At 41.0% G+C, this 27,129-nt stretch overlaps 2 protein-coding genes and 1 long non-coding RNA gene across 14 annotated transcripts in view; 2 read left to right on the top strand and 1 right to left on the bottom strand.

Moving 5' to 3' along the window:
- Window positions 1-1,198: 1,198 nt before the first annotated feature.
- Window positions 1,199-23,162, top strand: LOC139784647 (uncharacterized). 5 transcript variants are annotated; one of them, XM_071723862.1, is made up of 8 exons: window positions 1,201-2,333; window positions 5,209-5,419; window positions 5,550-5,679; window positions 5,775-5,820; window positions 6,200-6,344; window positions 6,504-6,701; window positions 6,964-10,179; window positions 17,571-23,162. In XM_071723862.1, exons 1-8 carry the CDS (start codon window positions 2,188-2,190, stop codon window positions 17,643-17,645), a joined length of 4,167 nt encoding a protein of 1,388 aa, XP_071579963.1. In that variant the 5' UTR covers window positions 1,201-2,187; the 3' UTR covers window positions 17,646-23,162. The 5 variants fall into 5 exon arrangements, with proteins under 5 accessions (XP_071579945.1, XP_071579939.1, XP_071579958.1 ...); XM_071723844.1 differs by lacking the exon at window positions 17,571-23,162 and having other exon boundaries at window positions 1,199-2,333; window positions 5,550-5,673; window positions 6,964-16,457; XM_071723838.1 differs by lacking the exon at window positions 17,571-23,162 and having other exon boundaries at window positions 1,199-2,333; window positions 6,964-16,457.
- LOC139784730 (uncharacterized) overlaps window positions 12,319-27,129 on the bottom strand; it is a 61,639-nt gene continuing 46,828 nt past the window's right edge. For 6 of the 7 annotated variants that reach the window (XR_011721664.1, XR_011721670.1, XR_011721663.1 and 3 more), the window contains 5 exons: window positions 18,112-18,272; window positions 17,862-18,001; window positions 16,463-17,710; window positions 14,713-14,821; window positions 12,319-13,222 (listed from right to left, as the gene is read on the bottom strand). This is a non-coding gene — a long non-coding RNA (uncharacterized lncRNA). The remainder of the gene's footprint in view (window positions 13,223-14,712; window positions 14,822-16,462; window positions 17,711-17,861; window positions 18,002-18,111; window positions 18,273-27,129) is intronic. The other variant, XR_011721665.1, reaches the window with a different exon arrangement.
- Window positions 23,970-27,106, top strand: Sqor (Sulfide quinone oxidoreductase). Of its 2 annotated transcripts, none has more exons than XM_071723892.1 (9): window positions 23,970-24,240; window positions 24,896-25,034; window positions 25,115-25,223; window positions 25,294-25,518; window positions 25,601-25,801; window positions 25,881-26,090; window positions 26,193-26,379; window positions 26,460-26,706; window positions 26,795-27,106. In XM_071723892.1, exons 2-9 carry the CDS (start codon window positions 24,949-24,951, stop codon window positions 26,853-26,855), a joined length of 1,326 nt encoding a protein of 441 aa, XP_071579993.1. In that variant the 5' UTR covers window positions 23,970-24,240; window positions 24,896-24,948; the 3' UTR covers window positions 26,856-27,106. The 2 variants fall into 2 exon arrangements, with proteins under 2 accessions (XP_071579993.1, XP_071579988.1); XM_071723887.1 differs by having other exon boundaries at window positions 23,970-24,263.

Below are 27,129 nucleotides of genomic sequence, written 5' to 3'. Positions count from 1 at the left end.
GTAATTCTGTCCAATGCACAATAGTTTATAAAATATTAATGTTTAAAATTTTGTGTTTGATATCAACGATAAAAAAACCATGTTTATACAAAGAAGTTTATTATACATATTGTTTAAATTTAACTTTTACTTTTGCACGTGAGAATATACAAACTAAAATCCAAATGTGTTGTCGCGCCACGTGTTCTTTGTAATATATTATTTTAATTAAATTCTTTTACTTTTAAGTGCAAAAATATAATGCAAACTATAATGCAAACGTATTTGTAAGCTGTTACTGTAGACAAGGGGTGAGGGCTATTAGACGCGAGGGGAATGAACAAGCAAACTCGACAATTTCGGTTAAACTTGAAAATATTCGAGATGCTCAACAGCACGTGGACGTGATTTTCACTTTGTGCTTTGCCACCACATCCCCTCCACATAGGACCAGTTTCACCAACGTCGATTAACTGTAACCTTCAATTAAACTCACTCTTCATCTCTTTCTAACTGTCCCCCTTAAGAAAGAGACGAAGAGTGAGTTTAATCGAAGGTTACAGTTAATCGGAGATGGTGAAACCGGCCCATACTGTAAGGGCCATGGCAATAGAGAAACTTAAGCAGTAATGGCTTCTGCACACAGGACGCGGAAACGCTTGTCGTGCGGCAAGAAGCGACGCGGTAGCCAATAAACTTTTGGTTCTTACGGAAAAGCAACACGTTGATTGGCTACCGCGTCGCTTCCTGCCGCGCGGCAAGCGTTTCCGCGTCCTGTGTGCAGAAGCCATAAGCAAATTGACCATCACAGTCAATTATTCTCAAAACTTAAGATAGCTATTTAGCTCAAATTGACCACGTCGCCAATTGGCTGATTTAAAATAGAAATTTCTAATTGGCTGGTGGAAAAACTCCAGGCACCGGCACCGCGGGCTGTGATTGGCTGTGGTCAATCGCAACGTGGTCAAACGCTTCCACTTAAAAGTCATACGAGAGCCAATCAACTTGCGACCTTGCGAGATTTGCGTTCCGATATCCACTGCCAGGGGGTCGATCATGTAAAGTGAGGAAATTGATGTGAAAAAGGTGAAAATCCGAAAAGTGCCCAGATGTACTAGATTTCGACCAATGAAATCGTAGATACTCTAGTGAATTCTCTCACTTTACGAGCGCCTTCCGGTTCCGTGGTGCGTGTGCCGGACGGTCTACCGTCACGCCGTTAAAGCGCGCTTACGCGACGCGACGCGGCCGCGCTGGCCTCCGGAGGCGAGGCGACGTAACATCGGAGAGGAGGTACACGTTCGCGGGGACGTGAATTTCTCGAAGGAAGAGCAGGTGAAGGTGGTCGATGTGGTCGACGCGGTAACGACGACGCGGTTCGCCACGCATGTTACGCAACGTGTGACGCGACCGATGCACCGTCGGTCGTCTTAGCGTCTTTTTAATCGTCGCGTGGCAGAGATCTTTACGGGGACGCCCGCCCGACCGACCGCGATGACGATGCATCGCCCCCGCGTGATGCGACGGAGGTTATGACGGCCGTGACGGCGTGATCTCGTGGAGACGATCGTTCCGCGCGGGAACACAAATGATTGTCGGTCGAGAACGTACGACGCCCCCCATACATGTTCGTTCGACGACGGTGCCCGACCGACGTTAACGTAACGTCGCGATTCGGCGCTGCTTCGACGCGCGTTCCCTCCTCGCGAGCGTGGTGCGCGGAGAGCGGATCGTCGAGAGTGGTGTGGCTGCGGCGAGAAGTTTGCGGCGAGTCGTCGCGCGATTCGTCCCAACCGCTCTGGTACTATTCCAGGTTCTACTCCCCGTTCCGGCGTGTTATCAACCAAACGGAATCGACGGGGGGGAGACTCTCGAGGCCCCTCGACGGGGCACCCGTTGGACGCGCGTGTCCTCGCGCGACGTCGCGGTCGTCGTGTCGCATCGCATCGCATCCGTGTTGCGTCACTCGCGCCCTCGCGCCCACGGCGCCATTTTCCATCGGCCAAGAACGAGCGACGTGACGGTAGCTGGTGGCGGCTGGCGGCGGCAAGACGTGACTTGAGCGCGTGCACCGGAGTGCCGTTCGTATTTCGTCCCTCCTCGCCCCCCGACCTCTCCGGGTCGTCCGGCGGCCACGCGTCAAGAGTTCGCCCGTCAAGAGTGCGCATCGTTTACGATCTTACGGAGGCGGATTGTGTGTACATATAAATGGCGGCGGACGAGCGATGGTACTTCTCCAGAGAGCAGCTAGCAAACACGCCGAGCAGGCGGGCCGGCATCGACGCGGACAAGGAGCTGAGCTACCGTCAACAGGCGGCGAACTTCATCCAGGACATGGGACAACGTCTCGTGGTGTATCCTTTTTATTACGCGCGACGTTCACAGTCACGGTCTCCACGCTTCTAGATCGTGTCCCCTTCCGCCCCCCTCATCTCCCATGCATTTCCCCGATTTCGCGGTTTTATCCGTCTCGACTATGTCGGGCGCTCGTAATCAGTGGCAGGTGCCGAGGATATACTGTTCACGGGGGTCCATGCCAATGAGAGACGCGCGACAGCGGTCGCGATTGACCCCGCGTCCCTCCATCCGCGACACGGATGGATGAAATGGAAGATTCAACCATATTGGAGTCCCGTGCATCACATGTACATTTCTTGCCAATTCCCAACAGCGAGAGGACCGTGCCGCCAAGTGCATAGGAAGGCTCGGCTGATAAGGGATACGGTACCTGGAGCGACATGTAAGTGTTGCTCGGAACGCACACATGTGTGTGTGTGTGTGTATATATATATGCGCGCGCGTGTGTATATGCGTTTGTGTTGCTTGGACGGGGACCATCGAGTTAACGGGACGTGCTTGACACGGGAGAGAATGAGAAAGACTTAAAAAGAGATTAAATATCGCCCTGAACCACATCTCCACCCTACAGATCGAACGTGATGCCTCTTGGCATTCTTGATTGAGTTCGCGAGTTTCACCCTGTTTGCATTTCGCCTGTCGCACGTGAGGTGCACGCAAACGTGATAACTCGGGGGCGTTCTAAACATGTTTGTTCTAGGCACTACCACCGTCTACCGTATTTAAGTTTTAATGCAGCGCTATCTTTGTAGACTGCTGCGCGGCAGTCGTATGTGGACACTTTAGAAATGTGTGGAAAGTTTGCCTTACGCTTCTAGTTTTTAGTGTTACTTGGAACTTTTGCAACTTCCAGAAAATTCTACGTCAAGTCCTTTACATATTATAAAGATTCTGCTTTTTTGTTATATTTTGGCTAGAAAATTTGTAATAGTTTATCAATGTTTTTGTTAATTCTCTCAATTTTTCTTCTTGACAACGAATAAGAGTGCATTTCATTAAATTTCAGTATGCGAATAATGTATGCATTTCATTAAATTTCAGTACTTGTACCATTAAACTAAACTGTTATTAGGAAGCTGTAAGAAGAACTGATTGAGTTGTCTGAGTTCATTAAATCAACTTTCCCACATGGCTGTAAACTGAAAATCTATAAATAAATTATTTTATATATAAAAAACTATTGTACCTTCTCTCTATTTTCTAATCTTACCATTTAATCTAATTCTATGAAGTTTTAGAGTGATATTGATGAAGCCTAAATTATTTTATTTTATTTTTTTCCCTTTAAAAAAAATTCAAAAAAACAATTTTTTTTATATTTGGTATTCAATCAATCAACTTTGTGATTTGGCGAGACATTTTTTTCTTTATTAATTATGTCTACACTACAGAGATAGTACTGCGAATGGAGGATTATGCGTACTTTTCTTGCGACTTTATAGACTCGGATGATCCCTTGTCGGTATCACGTAACGCAGAACGTATATAAAGCAGAATATTTCAACCATTACTTTCAAAATATTTTATCATTGCTCAACAATCATACATATGTGTAAATTACATATATATAATTTTACGCAAAGAAGAAATACGTTACTAGATAGTATTCTGCTCTGTGTACTCGAAATTGAATACTCGAATTGAAAATATTTTGTCAAGTACTTTTTAATTATATTTAGAAATGAATTCACACACACATGTATGCTGATAGAAATAGAATCGTTTATGGTACATGTGATGTTAAGGATTCCAATATAGTGAATCCTTTGCTTCCCGTACATTGTCCATCTATACTGTACGGAATTTGCAATATCTCTTTTTTTTAAATTATTGTAAAATAGATGGGGCTTATAGGTATCTCTTTTTAATCTATTATATAAAGTTTGTAAGGGATAATGCTTAAAGTCATAGATAAAGATCATATTAATCTTTAAGAATGTTTTTTTTTGTTGCAGAAGATATTGACATAAATATTAGATATATCTTTACTGTGAGTATCCATAGGATCCATATAATTGAAGGATACGTGTAAAAATGTACTCCTTATTCTTAATCCTGAATATCCTGAATTTCCATCCTGCATATGAGTAATATAATTTTACTATGTAAAGAAAGGCCCTCCTCTCCGTGATTTATACGAGAAAGAAAAGTTTTCGGTCAATTTGCTTGAATTTGTGATATATTGTAGTTTTTGTGTCCCTAATGATAGGACTCAATTTTCATCAACTTTCTATGATTAGTTTCTGAATTAAAGTAAATGTACCAATGCCGGGACACTTAAGACTTACGTCTGGACACCTTTATTTTAGTTTTTAAATAAGTATAACGCGAATTAAAATCAAAGATAAAAATATAATACAAGAAGCATGTTTTTATCTTTGATTCTTTGATTTTAATTCGCGTCATAATTTAAAGATTAAAATGATAAAAATGTCCAGACATAGGTACGTGTCCAGGCATTGGTACATTTACCTTATAGACATTTGAAAATCTCCTACACAAGAACCGTTTGTACGTTTGCATACACGAGCTTGTACTTGTGTGCCTGCCCGCATCTGTGTGTATAAATGTCCGTGAATGTTTTGCCTTTGCGAAGCAAGTACACACAGATGCGGGCAGGCACACAAGTGCAAGCTCATGTATGCAAACGTACAAACGGTTCTTGTGTAGGAGATTTTCAAATGCCTATAATTCAGAAACTAATCGTGGAAAGTTGATGAAATTTGAGACTTTATTAGGGACACAAAAATTACAATATATCACAAGTTCAAGCAAATTGATCAAAAATGTTTTTTTTTCCCCATATAAATTGTATGAGGTCCTTTCTGTGAATATCTTGGAAAATGATTTTCCTTAATGAACAAAAATCAGGTCACAATTGTGCATCAACACTGCCATAGTGTACATGCACAGATTCTACGTGTTCCATTCGCTGACGCAGTTTCACAGGAATGCTATTGCAGTAGCAGCGCTCTTTCTAGCTGCAAAAGTGGAAGAACAACCAAGGAAATTAGAACATGTTATCAAAATGGCATATATGTGTCTCCACAGAGACCAACCACCACCTGACAGTCGGTCTGAGGTAGGTTGTTCATCCTGTGGAGACACATATGTCACTTTGATCATGTCTAAAGTTCACATCAGTTTATGTAAAAAAAAAAAATTATGTTTTTTATCTATTCAACATAAATATCTAATATTATTATTTGCAGCAATTTCTCGAGCAAGCGCAAGATTTGGTATTCAACGAGAATGTTCTCCTACAAACATTAGGATTCGATGTTGCCATTGATCATCCACACACTCACGTTGTTAGATGTTGTCAACTAGTAAAAGGTACAGGTTAGGTCGTAGTATACTATTACTGTATATCAATCTCTATGTGGGATTGCTAGACTCCGATAGAAACTAATTGAAATTGATTGTTTATGTTTTAGCGAGCAAAGATTTAGCTCAAACCTCATACTTTATGGCATCTAACAGGTAATTGTTTACTGCTCCTGTACTACTTTTGCTCGATCAGTAACAGTATCTTTTAGACATTTTATTTTTTTGCAAAAACAGAAATGTGCCAATACGTAAATGGTAGTCGGTTCAGAGAAATTCAACAGATATCTCCAAAATATAGGATAAAAGCGAAACTATACACAGACTATCGTGCAAAGATATAAGAGTTTTATCTTTTTTAGAATAATACAAGTGGTTACGAAAATAGTTTTTTACTTTTTACCACTTACTTATCCATATTTGTACGGTTTTGACATGCAAAACTTTAAAATCGTTAAATAACGATGTTCTCGATTATGACAGGCTCGATGAGTTCTATCTAGCAGGTTTTTATACGATTTCTTTTCTTTTGCAGCCTACATTTAACTACAATGTGTCTACAATATAAGCCGACAGTTGTAGCCTGTTTTTGCATACACCTCGCATGTAAATGGTCCAACTGGGAGGTGAGAAAACTTATATCCCCTGAACAAGCGCGCAAGTTGCTGCAGACTACTGATGTGCGATAACAATCATAATATAAAAACTTGTAAAATTATTCATGCATGTGTCGCGTTCGTCTTCGGATCGATTTATATCTATTTCAATTCTCTGAAACTGCATTAACATGTATACACATGGTACGCTTTTATTAATTGTTTATTCTTTTCTGTGCACAGATACCGCAGAGTACCGAAGGAAAAGAATGGTTCTGGTACGTAGACAGAAGCGTAACTGCGGAGCTACTTCAAGAACTTACAAATGAATTTCTTCATATATTCGATAAATGTCCATCGAGATTAAAAAGGAAAATTATGAGCATTTCCGCTAATCAGAGTCCAAATATTCATCCTCCGAGCCTCCCGAACTCGCCATTCGTAAGTAACTCCCACGTACGAATATGATTCTGGGTCTATTTTCTGTTGCTGTAGTGGCTGCACTAGTTCAAGAACTGTACATACACTAAAGCGTGAGAGTCGTATGTACGTTTCTCACGCTTCAATGTATATATATATATATATACACACACTTCTCGAACTAGTGGAGCCAGGGCAGCAATAGAAAGCAGACTCTCTGTTTTCACATTTTTTTTTTGTCTATTCCGTGCACGAGCTCTAACTCGCATCTTCTTCTCTTTAGGATACCGAGCCGCGTAGAATACAATCTCCAGCAACATTGGATGGTGCGGCTGCCATTGTTGCTCATTTGAATCGCGCTCATCATGCAGTGGAAAGTGCCGCTGCCGCCCATTCGAGCCGCTCTCATCACGCGGTGGACGGTGTCGCCGCTGCCCATTCGAGCCGCTCTCATCACGCAGCGGAAGGCACTGCTGGTGCTCCCGCTGCCGCCGCTGCCCATTCGAGCCGCACTCATCACGCGGCCGATGGTACCTCTTCTACCTCCTCTACCTCCTCTACCGGTGTTACTGCCCATTCGAGTCGGTCTCATCATACGACGGACGGCGCCGTTGCTCATTCGAGTCGGTCTCATCATGGACAGCAGGAGAAACAGGATGAGAAGAAAACCATCGCAGGACCATCGACGAGAGCAACTGCGATAGATTACCGAGAATATCGCGAGAAGAAGGAGCGAGAGCGTCTGGAACGAGAGAAGGCAGTCGCCGCTATCGGATGCCATGTCGCTGATCCTAACAAGCCTCATCATTCGCATCACCATAAACAAGTATCTAACGCGAGTATGTCGAACAAGCACCAGATGCCATCTGTGCAAAAGGGTACTGGCCTTCATCATAATCATCATCATCGGCCGGACATGAAAGTCGGTCAACCAGTGCCGCAGAGACACTCCGGTAGCAGTCAACCTAATCGCGATCCTAATAGACAACGATTGTCGAGAGAACACAGTGCCGGTATGGCCGGCACAAGTGCTGGTATAGCACATTCCTCGCACCACGCCAATTTAGATAGTTCCTCGTCCGAATCTATAGCTCATAGGTCGGACAGTGGTGCTGTGCAAGATACCGCATCCTCGGTGCATGGTAGTTTGCATGAAAAGATGAGTAATAATCACAGCGGACATAGACTGAACGCGCTCGATAGCAAGCATCAGGGGCACGATAAGAGGTTGTACCGAGGAGAGGACCCGAGGCTCAAATCTGCGAAATACGCAGACGTTAACAGAATGGAGGCTCAATTGAGACGAAAAGCGGAGGCGCTGGAGCAGAGAAGTGAGGAGGTGCGGAAGCTGATCGAGAAGCCGTTGCCGCCGCCGAAGCAGGCGGACATACCGTATCTGATGAACGCGCAGCAGAAGCAGCAGGCGCATCATGCCAAGTACAATCAGCAACAGCAGGACAAGGGCAGTTCATTCACCGGTGATATGAAGCACCCAGCAACTGCCAGCCAGAACGCGCTGCCGCAGGGCACGTCTCCAAGCGCGTTGTTGTCGCAGAAGACCGCACCCGTTAAGACACAGATGTACTGTCAGCATACTGCGCAGGGTGTATCCCAGATCCTGAAAGACATTGCCATAAAAAATGGCAATTCCCAGTCTTGCCTGAGCACATTGAACAACGATGATACGAAGTCGGAGAAGCGATCGCGATCGACCACGCACGAGGAATTTGCCGAGAGGAATTCCGTCGATGTCCAACAGGGCAATCTGCATACACCACCTGGCAAGCACAGATCGCTGTTCAGCCCGGAGACGCCGATTGTGCCCAGAGAATCGCACGCTCAAAGCGCAAGGCCTAAATCGAAACAGAAAACTCCACCCTCCGCAGCCACGAAGATGAAGGAACGCGTATCGCCGTTCGCGAGTTCTCCAACACTGCAAGACTCGTTAACAATGAAACGACCGTCCAACGAAGGATCCGCGCATAAGAGGACGCGTGCATCGAGTATCGGTGAGAGCGAGCAGCCGGTGAAGATCAAGACGGAAATCAAGACGGAAATCAAGACGGAAGATACAACCAGTTTGGAGGCGATGAAGATGCTCGGCCGCGTGCCTGATCTGATCCAACCGATACGCGACAATCTGTCGTTGTCGAACAGCAGGAACAGCACATCATCCGTTATTAATGACTTGAAGCCACCGGAGCTTATCAAACCGTTCGAATCGGATCAGTTTCGTTTCAACGCGATGTCGCAGCACAAAGTCTTATCGATGAACGTGAACGCACTGACTAACGGCATGGACCTCAACGTGGTGAAACAAGAACTCCCGGAACATCGTGTGAGAAGAGAACCTCTAGAGCATTACGTAAAGAAGGAACCGTCGGGACACAGAGCCCCGGAACCAACGCATTCCCAATCGCAGACGAAACTTGAATACACGTCCCCGATGAAATCCGCGCAGAGTATAAGCGCGTTGCTCCAGGAGACACTGCCGCCGATGCCATCGCTGTTGCAGGGACTGCAACAACCTAGCCAATTACCTCTTCAGCAGGTGCACCAAGACCACTTGCAGCACCAGCAACAGCAGCATCAGCTACAGTCCATTCAGCATTCGTTGATGGATCACCAATTACCAGTGACGACTCAGTGTTTGTCGATAGCGAGCGATAATTTCACACCGATAGCTTCGACCGTCGACATCAGTGTTCTCTCCGACAATGTGTCGATGATGCTGCCAAGCAACAGCAACATGATAGAATTGACAGCGCCAGCAGCCTCCACGGTAACGACGGTTCCTCCGATCGAGGAAAAGCGGTCGGAGCATCATAAGAGCGAAAAGAAGAAAAAGAAGGAGAAGCACAAGCACAAAGATAAGGAGAAGAGCAAAGATAAGCATAAACATAAACACAAGGATAAAGTTAAGGAGAAACATCGTGAGAAAAAAGGCAAGGAAAAAAGCGAGGAGACGCCAACGGCGGCGCCCATCAAAATTACGATCCCCAAGGACAAACTGAACCTGAGCACGGAAGCGTCATCGACCGTGGTCGGCGGAGGTCCGTTGGACAAAAATATATCGCCGCAGAGCACGGGCCTCAAGATCAAGATACCCAAGGAAAGGCTCAAGGGCACCGATAGCGTGCCCAGTTCATCACCCGCGCAGCCACCAATGATCCAGGGTCCGCTAAAGATCAAGATCCGCACCGATCTTGGTATCTCAAGGAGTTCCGCGGCGGCGCCGCTGCCATCGTCGACGTCATCGTCGTCGAACGGCTCGAGCGGATCTTTGCACATGCAGCTCTCCTCTGAATTATCCGCGAACGAAATGACAAGTCGGAAGCGCGAGCGAGCCGAGCTGATCGGCGACAGCTCGAACAGCAGTGGCGTCCCGCTCACAAAGAAGCAAGCGCTGATGTTACCTACGACGGGTGGCTACGGCCAGGGCCACCGACCTGGAGAACGGCAGAACGGCAGGCACTATAACTCCGGCAGCAATAATAAGGTACGTGGTAGAGGCGTCCGTCAGCATCACGGCGGTCGCGGTCCACCACCACATCACGCAGTTGCCGGTCAGCGCGGTGGTAACGCTGGTGGTCACTACCAGCGGGAGATTTACGGTAACGGTCGCGGTAACCGCGGTCATCAACAGTATCATTCCCATCAGTCCCATCAGTCCCACCATCCCCCGACTGTTCGCGGCGATGTCGGCGGGTATGCGAGAGGGACTGGCCATACCGAGCAGGGCACAGATTCTTATTTTTATGCTAATTATCCAGCATCGCTGTTTAGTACATCCGCCGGATACGTGTATGAACCCGCCTATCAGCAATATTATCAACAATTTCAGCAATATCCAATGTACCCGGCGGGAGGTAATCTGATAATGACGTCGGACGGCACCATCAACACGTCGGTACCACCGCCGTCGTTACTCTCAAATCAGCTCTTTCAGAATCAAAATATAATTCAGTCTCAGTCGGCTGTGTCCACCCGGCAGGAAGATACGCAATTGTTGCCCCCACCGCCTCTTCAACCGCCCCCATCACTTCCTCCCCTGCCGAGTGGGCCGCCACCACCGCCGCCTCCACCACCTCCGTCAATGTCGGAGTGATAAGACGCCTCACTTTATACATATACATATATATGTATATATTGTATATATATGTATACATGTATGCATATATTATGTGTGTGTATATATATATGTATATTTTACATATAAAATATTGGATTGTTCGGAAAGTTCGTAGTGAAATTTGAGAAAAAATCAAAGTGCTTATATTATATATAGAAATAGTATTTTATTTAATATTTTCATCTCAATAGTCTCTAGAGTAACCCAATGGATTATTCTTGATTAACGTTTATTTGATGTTATGATTTTATGTCATCAATAGCCGATGATGTGCCAGAACGTTCTACATCTTCCAGAGAAAAATTATCGGTTAAAAATGGGATAAATACTTATGCACAGTGCTTTCAACGACATTCAACCATTCAATCCATAAACAGCACGTATCTTTTTTTTTAAGTCTATTGCAGCATTTTTACTTTTGCGATAGTAAAAGAATGTTAAATGCTGAAAATGCACTTTTTATCTTACATCTTCTGAGAGTTGTTGAACATAACTCAACAAATTTTAATCTTTTTGCTTTGAATGATGCTTAGGTTTTTACCTTTCAGATTATACATAAATAGGTACTATCACTTTACAAAAAAAAAATAAAATTGTTAATACCGATACATACCAAAAATTATGAACTTTCCGAACAATTATACATATGTAAAAAGTTCACTTGCACTATAGAATTTGCAACTAAACCCAGTTATTTGCTAAACAGATATATAAATTATATATAATTATATAATTTTATATAATTATATATATACGTATTTTTTAAATTTCAATCTTTAAGATTGTTTTCTTTATATGTATATATTTTGTATTAATTATTCGCTAGACAGACTATTTCTCTTAAAATCAAGTTTCCCATTACGATTTCAACGATGTGAAATTCTGCTTCGTTTTGGATATTTATATTTTTCTTTCTATTTCTTCTCTAAGATCAATGAATACGTAATTTATAATAGTTTACATCGTCTGAATGATATTTTCTTTCTCTTCTTTTTTCTCTGTTTTCTTATTTTTTTCTCTCCAGTAATATTTTTGATGAAAGTAAAGTGCTCTGGAAGCGATTAATTTTTATGAATTTGTTCGAAAATTTGTATATACATAGATGTATATAATTTCTTTCATATGTAACGGCTAAAAAATCATACATAAATAATTCATCAAAATTATTAGAGAATTTATGATGAAAATGAGACAGTATATATAAATATAATCCTCCAACAATATAAAATTCTCTATGTAAATATATAGTACTTTTCTGTCGTGTAAACTCAGATTGTGGACATGATAAATTATCTTTGTTACTTTTTAAATTGGTATATATTTATATAAAAATATATATACACTTTTTTAAATGTGTATGTATATATACATACATCTTTCTCTTATACTTGGGTTAGGTGTTGAAATCTAAAACCCCCATAATCGTTCTCCGAGCTAATTAAATGCGCAGAAACGCTGCTAATTTTTCTTCTTTCCCTTCGATTCTGCGAAATAATTTGGTAGAAGTAGTAGCATGACGTCGTGCCGTTTATTCTTTATCACCTGACTGCTTCGATCGTATCTTTTTTCCGTACATGTATAATACCCACTGTAGAAAATCTTAATCGAAAATGGTATCTCGTATCGATGCTTTTTGATTCGTAGTGAAACGGATATTGATCCGATAATGTAATCCGAGTGCCTAGACATTCGCATGAAAACGTGTGCAAATGCATAATACCAATATTGCAGAATTTGTGCAATTTTCGATTAGTCTCATACAGCCGATCTCATAAACCTTAATTGAAGTTAAATTCAAGTGTTTGTGAGATCGAGCTGTACCACAATGATAGCAGCTATTGGTACTATAGCAATGCAATGTGTCGACGATATTGTTTGGAAATATCGTTGTTTATTTCCTTTTAATTTCCCTTTTCAAAAATTAGTTTCCCACTTGTAGCCAGCATGATCTACCTACTGTAAGTTTGTTATAGAACTACACCTGTTCTTGCTTGTTACTACTTTTCTTTTTATACCCAGTGCCTGAAAAATAAGAAAAAAAAATTTAATTATATAAATTAAAAAAATAATTAAATTATATAAACTTAAAAAAAAATAGTATGTTATAATGGATAATCAATGAAATTTAGAGAAAAAAATCTGTGCTTAATTAGCACAGATAATATTTTTTGTCGATGATATTAGATCCTCTGAGATAAATTATATAGCATTTTCTTACCGTGCAAACTGAAATATATTTTGGAAATACTATAATTACTTGACCTATCTTTAAAATGTACATATAATTTTTCAGGGTCTTCAAAAAATTTCCTGCAAAGTTCTTGATGGTCATTTTAAAAATCATATCTTCGTTGTGACTCTCTAATCAGCATCCCCGGTTATCTCCGTGATTCGTACTCTTTTTGTTGCTCTGAAAGGAACCGAGAAATAGGAATATTAGTCAAAAAATAGGAAATTTTTTGAAAATTGTAACTTTCTTAAAAGTTTCCACATGCGAGACATTCTTGCAGGCATCTTTTTTTCTCTGCACATAGTATATCGCTTAATAGTTAAGTATAATTAATTGCTGAATATATAAGAGCCTTAGGGAAAACACCGTAACTTCGTAGAAGAGGAAAACCACGTTGTAAAAGTTCGAGAGGTGGGACACTGCCACGTGTGATAGACGAAATATATTAGACGAAGATGTAGCGGAGAAAGCGATTTTCTATCGGCGTCAGTTATTCCCGAAGGACTATTACTCGCGTGGATAGAAGCCTCCGCTATTAGCGAATAACGAGGAATACGTGTAATGCTTTTGCTAGCCAGGGAGGCAAGCGATTTGTTAATCGTTTTTGATTGCATAAACATAGATTTCAACTTATCCGAAATTACTAATAATTTCGATTTAATTAAATTTTGTGTATATTACACTCGAGCACGACAATTGTGAACTTTTTATAGAACAAATATTAACTCAGGAACGTCGTATCGGATTAAATTATAATGCGAACGGTATATTACGGTCGGAATATATATTTTCTAAGAGTGTTATGCTATGTATACGTATGTGCACATGTATACAACGTCGTTTAAGAAATGTATAGTATATAACGTGCAGAGAAGTGGTATTATATATCGGAATCGTGAATGTGTCATTGTTAATTGTTATATTGTCACGATTACCATCGATGTTTTAATATACGCGACTGATTTGCGAAATGCAGAGGATCTATGATTAAGAGCATAGTTAATAATCTCATTTAATGATTTAAGATGCTCTGTCTATAGTTGTATATAGTTTTTTCTTTCCGTGTGAACTCGAAACACGCTTTGATAATAGTATAATATATTACCGCTACTGCTTTGAACTTTATTAATATTGATATATATGTATTATATGTGTATATATATGTATGTATGTATGTACGTAGGTATATACATATATATGTATATATAAAGACTTAATAATCCCGCGAGCTTATAAGAATTTACATTCACATTTTAATTTAATCTAAACCCTTATCCTAATTTTTGTATAGTGTCTAAATTACACCGGAGGTGGGTCTCCAGATAATAGCAAAGAAATATAATTTAAAATAAAAACATTACAAAAGACACAAACGCGCGCGTAAAACGGAAAAATAGTGAATAGTTTTATATTTTTGTATCTTCGAAGAAAAAGAGCTAAAATTTATGATCAGTCATTAGTGAAGGGTTTAATTCTTATTGTTAGTTCGATCGAAAAGACTAGTTAGAAAAGAAGTCCTTTTGTATTCTCTTATGGATATGTTCTCAACATTTTTGGCCATTCCTACTTAATTCAGCTAATATCTTAAATTAACTTATATACATACATAATTATGTTTCTGTCTGTATCTTAACACTTATTCTAAATTTTGCCACTTACAATCTACGTACTTTTGTGTTTTCTTCTATACACATCTCTCTCTTTCCTCTTTTCTGCTCCTCCTCTCTATACAAACTTGTTTCGTTATCACTGCTCGTCATCCTTTTCCTCGTATGTGAGCTATAATACATATATATACAAGAATATGTATGTTAAATATTTTTCTCTCACGTCTACATCACATTTGGCTTTCGGTAACTATATCGGAGCTTACACGGGATGAGATTACTTCTAGGCATATGTACTTTTAAACGCGGTTTTTCTCACCGTGTATATGTAGCCAGATATGTGTCAAATTTATCGAAGACCATTAGCATGTATATATTCGATATATTATGAAAAATTCCGTTTCCGGAATGTGATACTTTATAATCGCTGTGCTGAGGATTTTTTAGGAAGAAATCTCTCATAAATGCTGCATGGGATGCTATTCTCAGGAAACTCGCGCGTGTCTTTTCTCTTACTTATCGTATAAACTGAAGATTAATGTACTAAGCGACTTGACCTCCGCCGATTGTAACCCGATTTATTGACCAATACGACAATATACGTGAACGAAATCATGCACGGTAATAGAAAAGCAAGTGAAAGAAATGAAACTGCAAGTAGTCAAATTGTGCGATTACGACAGTAATTGAAAACCAGTGATAGAAAGACAAAATAATTGCTAAGGTAAATCTAGTTTTTATATTCTGTGATCGTAAGAAATTTAAGAGAAAACAGAAGAGTATATTATATATATATTTATATAGCACTTTATTCAATATCATATATCTTTCTCGTTGATATAACGCATTTTTTAATTAGTTTAGAGCTGATTTTTTTCTTGATAAAAATTCTATCGAATTAATGATATTAAAATTTTGTTTGAAAGTAATTGAGATGACAAATTTTCTTAAAAATTATAGCACCTTGAAATTTGACAAAGGATCTGTGATTGATAAGTGACACAATAGGGAGAAAGGGAGAGATGAAAAGGGAGGGAGTGAGCGAGCGTGCGAGAGAGCGAGAGAAAGCGAGAGAGATGATACACATATATATGTATATATTAAAGATGTATATAAGTCCAGCGTTTTTCGCAAAGATATTTTTGATAATTTTAGAAATTCACAATTTTTCTTAGTAGTTCTCGAGATATTTTTCTTTATCTCGATCCGGAGTAGCGGGACTGTCTATTGTATTTCGTCGTAGTAAAATGATTTAGATTTCGGATTAATGGAATCGTCGAAAAATCGGTGTATATCGGCAATGCTTTCAAGCTGTTGTTAGCCAACGAATGCTACATCGATCTAAAACGAATAATCGTTACGAAGACATCACACGCTGCAAGCTCACGTGCGCGTGAGCAGCGAATAGTATACGAATGAATTGAGAAACATAAATCTTAGGGTACAATTAACTCGCAAAAAAAATGAAGAATATATATATGTGTAACGTGAACACTGCGTAAATTCTGTACACGATGTATATTCACCACTCGTCGCGTACGCTACCTGTCTTGAGAAAAAAGAAAAAGAGAGAGAAAAAGAAAGAAACGCAGAAATGATCAATTAATACACAGTCATTGAAACGTTTCAAACGTTTTAATCAATAGCAAATATTCATCCTCGATTGTTCATGGAAATTCGGGCGAGAGATAGACGGTTACAGACGAGGAACTACACGCAATCATATAACAGGGATCGTACGCGTCGCATGGTCGATAAAAAAGAAAAAAAAATTAAACAACGCAAATAAACGTACTGTGCAAACGAAACGTACCTTAGTGATTATTTTGTCTTCTTAATACCACACATGTTATATGTATATATGCAGTATCGCACACCGTACCGCCGCATCTCTCTTTTTTTTTTTTTTTTAAATACATATATGTATGTACTAACATCACAGCTCAGTATATTGTACGAGTACCATATTGCGATGATTGCTACATAAGTCACGCACGAAACGAAGCTCACCAAAAACCAACAAAACAAGATTAATTGACGTTGCCAGTGTCATTTGTTCCCGTTGCTTGGTGAAGGGTACACCACGACCACTATTGCTACTATTGTTAGGAGCAAAATATTATCGTTATCGCTGGATTATCGGACTATCGCTGTTGTTGTAATGGCATTGTTAATGTATGCGTGCGTGCGTGCGTGGATGATGAATGTGAGTACGAGCATGCGCTCGCACGCTTTATGCTTTTCTTTGCATCCGTATATACATCTGCATGCGTAGAATTTGCAAATAGACGCTTCTGCTAGTTTGCGTAGCTTAACTCGATCCCACTTTGTTGCGCATAATCGAAGAGAAACCGGAAATAAGGGGCAAGTTCACCGCAAAGATGCTAATACGATACTCCATTCTCCTTTCGCTCGCACTGCGAATTATAATTATTTGTTATATATCATTACGTGTATCACGCTTTTCGCCTGGAAGATCTCATACATTGAAATTAATCTGAGATAATTAACTTTTCACTATCTATCCGTTCCCATCAATCTGAGATTGAATTCTTACGGAAAAGGATATTAAAAGATTCACAGGAATGAAGAAAGAATTCACGCTACATTTAGCTACGAAAATGTGAAAATTGAGTTATTTATTTTGACAATTCTGCTGGAAACACGCACGAAAAAGAACGCCACGTCAGATCCGCTTTAGATTCACGTCTCGTTACCGTTCATAAGATTTAAAGTCTGGATTCTAAACAGCGCATCATCCTCAAAATAATAGACTCAATTATGTCAAAAGATACATTAGACATGTACACGGCGTACATTTATTTGCGTGACGTGTTAACTATTTTTACTAGCGGATGTTTCGTTTCATGTTTGCATTACTTCACGGAGCAAGACGTCACATTTCTATTTGTCGTTTTCAGGAAAGACACGCGTCCAGCCATCACAAAAGCTCCAGCAAGCAGCTGCCGCAGTCTCAACAGTTCCATGCGACGTAGTATGGCTATTTGGAAAATGATTGGTGGAAGTACTCTTAAAGGATCCTTTTCTCGATCGGTCCATTCTGGAAGAGGAAAGGTCAAATGGAGAGATACCGCTGTATATATGTTGTTATATGTCTTAAGATATCGTCCGAGATACATAACAATTCGAATATGTTCTGAGATATATTCTGAGAAATATCTGTGAAATATATCAGGACATATTTGATTTACCTGTATGCCGTTTACCTCGTATATTGATTGCCTTGATAAGGATCATCTCTTTATCCGCTTGGTTTTCTTCCTCATTCTCGTCTTGTCGTTCTCTCTCCCTCTCTCTAATTGTCTTTTTTTTAGGGATGAGCAAAAGTTTCCTACGTTGCATAATAAGGTGTTACGCATTAGCTTTTGACGAAGGCCGTTGTTTCAGTGAAATACTGTAGAGTAGGAAATGCAAATGAGAGAGAGGAAAACATGATCTTACTCAGGTGAATTGGATGTGACTCATTCCTGGTTGCTTGCGAAATTTTCATTCGCGTTTCTTCTATTCATTCAGCATACATGCAATTGAGTGATAATCCTTAAGTAGAGATGATCCTTGTTGACTCGTGAGACGAATGCGGACGACGTTCCGCCGTCTGTATCCTAAGTGAAAATTAACGACGAAATGCATAATGTACTGGCGCATTTAATGCGATTATAACGACTTAATAACGACGCTGATACGATCTAACGCTCCGCTATTTTCTACGCGAGTTCCCTCCCAACTTGTTTGTTACAACTGAATCTCATGTCTCGAAGTTATTTTTATTTCATTTTATTTTAGCTTATCTACATCCCCCTTTATATTCCAAGTGATTGATAATTGATAGCCTCTTACAGTTGATAATTTCCTATGAGAGAGACAACTAAATTGATTGTATCTGTTAGATTGAAGAAAATATAGAAGAAGTGTTCCTGTAATAATTTACTCGCGCGAGTAACGAGGCGTTAAATCGGAGAAAAGTTAAGCGGTTAACGTGCTGCTTTGCGAACAACGCGAGAATGAGATCTTCGTTGTTTCAGAGGAAAGGAAAGAGAGATAGAGAGAGAGAGAGAAAAAGTAAAAAGAGAAGAGTAACTCTGCGAGGAAGCTTTGCAAAGATAGAATTCTGACAAAAAAGAAAGAATTCTTTCTTTACACTATTTCGCAGCCTTAGATATTTCACAATTATCCCGGCGTTCTTCGCTCGGAAGAACGTGAATATTCATTGCCGAATATATTCTTGGCCTGTAAATTGACCATCGACTGGTTGGTTCGTTGCAGAGGAAAATTTTGCAAATTTGGGATTTTAATTTAAGTAGCTGCATCCAATGAAATTCTTAAGTAGACTATTATTAACTGCCCGACTGTGCGATTTGATTTTCGGGTCGCTCTTTCGGGATATTAGTTAGACGAAAAAAAAAAAAAAATTGCGTTCTTGTAACATATTGGATTTGCCGTAGCGTAAAAGATACTCTAGATTTTTTAAGTAGGGCTATTCTGAGCGTGCAAGCTACTCTAGATTTTTTAAGTAAAGTAGGGCTATTATGTTACTATAACTAAGGATCGTCTACGACAGGCCTGGTCAACTTCGAGCTCCGGAGTCACGACACTTCTCCTTTTCCACCCACGGAAAGTAGGGGAAAGATGTTCCTCCTACTCTCTCCATAGATAGAAAGGGAGAAACGTCGTGGCTCCGAAGTTCAAAGTTGACCAGGCCTGGTCCACGGACTTCGAATACGTTATGCATTTAACAATGCCTTATTTCCGGCTGTGTTTTAATTGATATTTGTCCCCTTTCGTTTCTTTTCACGCGCATCACGATAGCGATGCGCCGGCCCATAGAGAATACCCCCATTCACATTTTTCTCACGATGACTCGATGATTCTGAAATCTTCCGGTTCCGATGATTCACCCCCATCGAAAGTCAGTGTCACCGTTGCTCTATCTTGTTACCGATTGTTCCGCGAGATAAATCCACGACCGAATGTCTCTACAACGAAACGATCGATTCAAATTTAAGAAGGAAGCAAATTGACTCATATACGCGACACACATTCACACGCATACAGACACACGTACAGTAAAATACCTGCTCGACGATAACCGAATGGTATTTATATTATCGTCTTATTACTGTGTAAATAGTTTCCCTACCTGCATAATAAAGCAAATAAACATGCTCTATCGCGTAATTTAGTATAAAGGACTATGAGGTAATATTGATATTATATCAACAGACTGTACATAAAATTATTTTGTAATGCCAAAAGAAACCAAATGAGAGTAAGCTACTTCGACGCACGGTGTTGCGCATATAGTTGAATGCGTACGAGAGAGACACGCGTATAACGCACGTATACACAGACAGAAAACATACAGATACAACAAAACACATGTACACGCATACACACGCGTGCGCGCATCGGATACCCACCCTAGTTGTAAGAAGTATGATCGCGCCCAATCACCCACGCGAAATTAACATCTGTACAACGTTTCGTTCGACGATACGCGCCAATTATAGTTGTACTTTGTTCGGCGGTACATGACGCCGCGTAGGATCAAAGTGTGTTCGCTCGGTCGACGATCGTCTAATCATACTTTATTTCTTCTTTTTTTATATATAAATAACGATCAACTTAAGTTAAGCCTAAGTTAAGTGTCAATTATGCTTATGGAGTTAAGAATTGGGAGTTGTCTGAGAATAAGAGAAGGTCGAAAAAGAGATTTAGAGATCACTGGCTATACGCCAGCATTTAATTAACGAAATTTGTACTGCGAGAGACGTAGAGGGACGTTGGATTGATTAGCGGTCTTGTTATTAGAATGTTCGATCTATCGTGAAAAGTGAGATTCCCTTTACGTGAATCGCAATAGCACGTCTTGTTCCTCCGTTTCTTTTTTTTTTTCGTAACGTGCATGTATTGCACAACGTATACGCGGAGTGCGCATAACAAATCTAACGGCGATCGTACAATGTAGTGCCGAAATTACGCGTTGCAATGTTTTTCGTTCTATTGAGCTGCGATCGAGTTATCCGACGCGATAAAATTGCGATGCCGAATGTCTCTCATGGTAGTAAATATTTTTAATTCTTATTGTAGGAGAAAAAGAAAGGAAAAGAGAAAAAGAGAGAGTGGAGCGAGTCAATTTTATCGCGCCGATGTGCATTTTGGCGTAATTGTCGAGCCTCGTAGCCGAGAAAGAAAGAGAACGGAAGGAGAAAAGAAAGTGTAAGAGAAAATAGTGAAAAAAGAGATAAAAATATATTTCGTTCAGCAGTCCTCTTTCGTTAAAAGCACTTTTTCAAAAGCTCATCTCTCGGCTGCGCGGCGTAGGCGTTTATTGCTAATTCGTTTCGCCATGTAATTAGCGCAATTATATTAACGAGGGACAAAATGAGAGCCGTTGAGCGGAGCAACGTCGCAGCTAAAAACTAATATCCTTCTTTTTTACGTATTTACAATCTCGCGCTACTGCGTGCAAGAGGCAGCGCGTAATCAAGTGATTATCCTGATGGAAACTTTTATAGATTCTGTTCGTTACGGGAATCGTAAACGAGTCGCAACTGTCTATCTTGCGTCAAGCATTCCCGCTTCTTCTTTCTTTGTTTCAAAGTTAACGGAAAGGAAAATGCCTTTTGGACATATCTTCAATGTTAATTAATGCGTAGGTCTGATCAACTTCGAGCTTCCTAGCTACGACACTTCTACCTTTCCCTCTGTCCGTGAATAGAAAGGAAGAAGTGTGTCGTGTCTCTGGAGCTTCAAGTTGACTAGGCCTGGATCAGTGCTCAGCAAACATCAAATAACATGCAACTTATATGCTAATTATAATTTCCTACTTAACAATGTAAATGCAATGTATTACTTGGTGTTTGCTGAGTGCTGTCCAAGATTTGTAATTCCGGGCATTGGATTTGAGGTCTGTCGGCGTTCGCGCCTACTGCCCTTTTTCTTAATGAAGATAGAAATCAATCGGCATTTACGTTGCTCCTCTCAACGGCTCTCGTCCGAAATCTTAAAGTAACGTCCGAACGATCGTCGTCAGGGTGGAAGGGAGGGAGGGAAGTAGCCTTCGTCGTTGTCGCGATTATCACGGGTGTGCGATGCGCCGATGAGACGAGGCCCGTGTGCTGATCGTGCTCCAAGGAGGAACGGGCGACTAGTGAAAGTCGATGGGAATTGTGCCCACAATGCTGTACATAGTTACTTTAGCTGTAAGGACTTAGAGAAATAACAGCCGACATTTGCGCGACGAGAGACAAAGAGAGCGAGGTAGGGAGGAAGGAAGGAAGGAAGGAGGGAGGAATGTAAATTACCGCTCTCGCGTGATCTTGTCCCCCGGTCGCGGCCCGGAGAAGCTTCTCCCTCGCGCTCGGCACGGTGCTGTCCCTCGAGGTCGCCGTTTTCTACACTCCGGAGGACCGTGGACTTTCGGATCACGTTCCACACCGCTCGCAAACCGTTATTTCGCGAAGCTCGACGAAAAACATGAGAAACGTTAAGGCTGCCCCTGCGTGGGTGTTGAAGCCTCCTTCGAGTGGTTTCGTGGGGTTGTCTCGGCGTTTCCCCGTGGGGTGATACCTCCGGTATTTTCCCTGCGACGTCGAGTGAGATGCGGGGCGCATAGAGAATATAATTATTCCGGGCGGAAGACAAATCGTGTCTTAGTGGGGCGGGAGGAGGGTTCGCGCAATTCCTGGAGTGATTAAATGGAGCGCCGCGAGACTCACCTGCCAGCCGACGGGCTCGCCGTTCCGGTTCGCATCTCTTTTCTTTCCCCCCCTTTTTTTTATTTATTCTTGAGCTTGCGTTACGTCTTTACGCGCGAAAACGCGCGTCGTGCCGTGCCTCGCCGAAGTCGTTCCCTTGAAGTTGCCCGCGCGAATCGGACGCGGGCTGAAGCTGACGGCGCGACCGGGGACCCGGCTGAACCGAGCCGAGTTTTGCCTAGCTTAAAGGCGGCGTTCAACAAAAAAGTTATCCTTAATAAAGGAGAGAAACGAACGATCATTAAAACCAACTGCCAAAGACTTTCTTTACCCTGTCCCTCCGTAGACGTTTAATTTCACGCCACTCGTGTTTATTTCTATCAATGGAGATTAACTTTAATTTCGGTTTGACTTATTTTTTATCTTATACAGTTCTTCAGAGCTAGAAAAAATAACAAGTAAGTTAAACAAGTAAATTAAAAGTAATCTCTCATTGATAGAATTGGACATCAGTCGTTTTATTGTCAGATTTCAAATTTTAGTTCAGATTTCGGAGACGCGCGCGCGTGATAACCGCGCTTGATAACCGCGAGGGAGGGGGAAGAGGGTTCGCGCGCAACTTCATTTCGCGTTTCCGCGCTGCGTGAAGTTGCTCGCGATTGAATGGAGCAACGCAATCGTTTCACGCCGTTTGTACAGCCGTTTAATTAAGCTAGCATGCTGTTTGTTTCTGTGTAGTTGTAAGATGTAGATTTAGTGAGGAGAGATTTAATAAAGACCACTCTTGGTCGCAAACCGAGGCGTTTTTCTTTACCCAATCCCTCCCTTTCCCGCCCCGTACCCGCGTACTTTATTTCTTATGCCTTGTTTCTAACTAGGCGCGGAATGTTCAGGCCGGTACGCGCACGAGTTTGATTCGACCTGAAGTTCGGCGCCTGTCCAGAATCCTGGCTGAACCGCGTCGCGTTTCTTCAGCTTTAAGGCGGTACTCGAAAGCTAGTCTCAATAAAGAGAGAGACAGAACGAATGTTAAAACCAAAGAACAGCCAAAAGTTTTCTTTTAAGTACGCAATTACTTATGCTTTTTCATCTGTATGCCAATTAATCGCGATATATCTCGATAGAGATTAGAATTTCGAGGATGCTACGGGCAGTGCCGGATCTGCCGGCACAAAAGACTACAACTTCTTTTTAAGATCTCTATAAATATAAAATATTATAAGATTTATAAGTATAACATAATATCGCTACGTTAGAATTATTTCATATGCTTCTTAAACAACTAATTCGGGTATCGAGGATTTCTGCGGTATATTTATAAGTTGACAGAGAAGCATTCTCTATTACAAATGAATTTAAAGAAACAAAAGCACTACATATATCTGCGACCCATAATTAAGTAGCACAAACATTCTTCACAAATAAAACATTTATAGTAACAAAGAAAGTAAGAATATCCGAAAAGCAACATCATGCTGGAGCTATTCAATCATTTAACTTCCATCAGCCAGGAAAAGTTGACACAATTGAATGCGTGTATCCCATTTTTCATCGATTTAAGAAGCCCTCGAAGGCCCCCCGCAGATCCCTCAGCGTTCTGTATCCAGCTGTGAACAGCTGTGAATGTGTGAATTCCTCTCTATGCGGGAGCTGCCTCAGGCTGCTCAGGCAGGAACTTTTTCGCTCATCGTCATCATGTACCGGACGTTGTATACGTGTGAGGGACCACAACGGGGACGGCGCACCTTCGAGATCGTAATTTTCGATCAACCTCTTTTTTCCCTCGAGTGGCTCGCGATATCGCGAGATGGAGGCGGGTGACGAACCTCGGCCTGATATGAGGGATTAACCTAGAGCCAGGAGATTTTCCAAGGTCCGACCGTATATGTAAACAAGGTACAGATGTCTCGTTTCGTCGATACGCGATATCGGTCCGCGGTTGTTAACGACTACATTTTTTTTTATCGCGTTGCGCGGTATTTTGCACCTACCCGGAGCTTACAATCGTCTTTATTCCAACTGGACAGCCGCCGGTGCTATATTGTTGACATTGCAATGACAGATTAGTTGCTTTTCATTTACATCAAAACTCAGATAAATCTCACTTCTGTCTTTCTTCAACATTCATGTTGAAGAAAGACAGAAGTGAGATTTATCTGAGTTTTGATGTAAATGGAAAGCAACTATTGATATATATGATGGCGCAGTGATACGAGGATTCAATAAAGGGACGGACAATATATCGTGAACCGTACTCATTGTCAAAGGAAATTTATTCGAGAGAGAGAGCGTGTGCTGAACATAAATGCAGCCTATATATATATATATATATATATAGGCTGCATTCCGATATTCACTGTCAGTACTCATTAGTGAACATCTATATTTTACGTCACGTATATTATACTATAGATTTTCAGTATTGAAAGTTGCTGACAGTGAATATTCCTACCTATCATTTAACTGCCACGTGCTGCCACGATTTTCGAATCATTTACTAACAATATATTTTGACGATTTCTTTACAGGCACTCAAACTGCATTTAACACCTTCTACGCAGAGTCGCATTTGACAATCAGGATGTCTCGTGTACTGTTGTCTCGCAATCAAGCGTCGCTGTCAAAGTGTATGTTGCTTAGAAACGAATGCAGGCAGATCCATCATTCGTAAGTACAGTGTTTAGGTGAGAAAAAGTCACGTCGCTTGTTATATGTATCTATAATGTATTTGCAATTTGTTGCGTTAGCTGCAAAATCCTGGTGGTGGGAGGTGGCACCGCTGGCTGTTCGATGGCCGCAAAGCTGTCAAGAAAGCTGAATGATCCGGAGCAAGTGATCGTGCTGGAACCCAGCGATGTGAGTAACAAACAGAAATTGCGATATATACGGTACCTTCTTTGACAATGAATTCTTTCAATTTTTCTAGGTGCATTATTATCAACCCTTGTTCACTTTAGTTGGAGGTGGTATCAGTCCTTACGCGTCATCGAGAAGGTATACGAAAGAGGTTCTGCCGAAAGAAGCAAAGTGGCTGAAAACTTCCGTCGTCGGGTTTCAGCCAGACGTTAATAAAGTATCAACACATCATGGAGATACTATAGAATATGACATTATGATCGTTGCGCTTGGCTTGCAGTTGTACTGGGACAAAGTGAGATATTATATAGTGTCTAACAACAAGTATATCTAAACTGAATTCTTACAATAGTATAGTGCTAAAATACTTTTCACAGATTCCAGGTCTGACGGACAGCATACACGATCCTGACGCACAAGTCTGCTCTATCTACGGGCCCGACACTGTGCCTCAAGTTTACCACAAGATAAAAAACACCGGACAGGGAACCGCGATATTCACGTTTCCGAATACTCCAATCAAGTGCCCGGGCGCACCTCAGAAGATCGCCTACATTGCCGAGGACTACTTTCGCAAAGTATATTTCTCTACAGTTATCATGCGTCAACTTGTAACAAGAATCTTCAATTAATCGATAATGTTTATTTCACCTAAAGCGCAAATTAAGAAATGGCATCGACGTCGTGTACAACACAGCATTGCCGGTTATATTCGGAGTTAAGAAATACGCCGATTCTCTCTGGGGCGTTTGTAAGCAGAGAGACATTACCGTTAATCTACAGACGAATCTGGTGAAGATAGACCCGAGCAAAAGGCAAGCCACGTTTGAGAAACTAAGCTCACCGGGAGAGACATTGGTACAGGAGGTATGTTTCATGTGAGATAAAAAATAAAAATAAATAATAATTTAAATATATTTAAATATTACCGATAAATTAAAATCGTTAATACTTTCGCTGTTCTGTTAGTACTCTCTTCTCCACGTGACGCCTCCGATGGGACCGCCTGCAGTTTTGAAGGAACATCCAGCGCTGACTAACGAAGCCGGATTTCTCTGCGTCGATCCGAAGACGCTCCAACACACGAAATATTCGAATGTGTTTGGCATAGGCGATTGCACAAACACACCGAATTCTAAGACAATGGCCGCAATAGGTAAAGAGAGAGTATTCTTTAAATTTAATAGACGGTAAAATGTGATGACTTATATATCTACCACAACATTCATTATGCAGCCGCGCAGGGAAAAGTGTTGTACCGGAATATATTGGATGATTTGGCCGGCAAACCAATGACAATGGCCTACGATGGTTACGCGTCATGCCCGTTAGTTACCGGTTACGACAAATGCATTCTAGCCGAGTTCGACTATAATATGCAACCAAAGGAGACCTTCCCGGTGGACCAAGGAAAAGAATTCTACGCTATGTTTTTGCTGAAGAAATATATGTTCCCGTTCATATACTGGCACTTGATGTTGAGGTAAGAATTTAAATGGATATCGTAAACATGTGTGGAATTTTATGTTAAACCTTTGTATTGCTATATAATCTATTTTTTTTACACACAGAGGGTACTGGAATGGACCAGAATTCTTCCGCAAACTCACGAAAGTTCTGAAGAAGGATTAGTGATCGTAGAAAAAAAAATCCGAAAGGAAATATGCTCTTATGCCTTTTCCTGTAATTAACTAGTAAAGAATAACTCGTGTGTTTCTAGTATCGTTACACACGTATGTACATATATAAATATAATCCTCTTCTTATACAAAGTTAGATGTACAATGAAATTTAATATATTTATAATGTATATGTGGCCGAATGGAAAAATATTTTTTACATATGTATGTTATGAGCTATTGTAATAAATTAGAATAATATAATGTTGTTGGGATATACAAGAAAA

The sequence above is a fragment of the Temnothorax nylanderi genome, unplaced genomic scaffold (assembly GCF_030848795.1).
Source record: "Temnothorax nylanderi isolate EJ_2023f unplaced genomic scaffold, tnyl_v1.0 TNYL_tig0008_pilon, whole genome shotgun sequence".
NCBI classification, from domain to species: Eukaryota; Metazoa; Arthropoda; class Insecta; order Hymenoptera; family Formicidae; genus Temnothorax; species Temnothorax nylanderi.
Note: the sequence above shows the minus strand (reverse complement) of the source record. Positions and strands in the feature narration are given on the sequence as shown.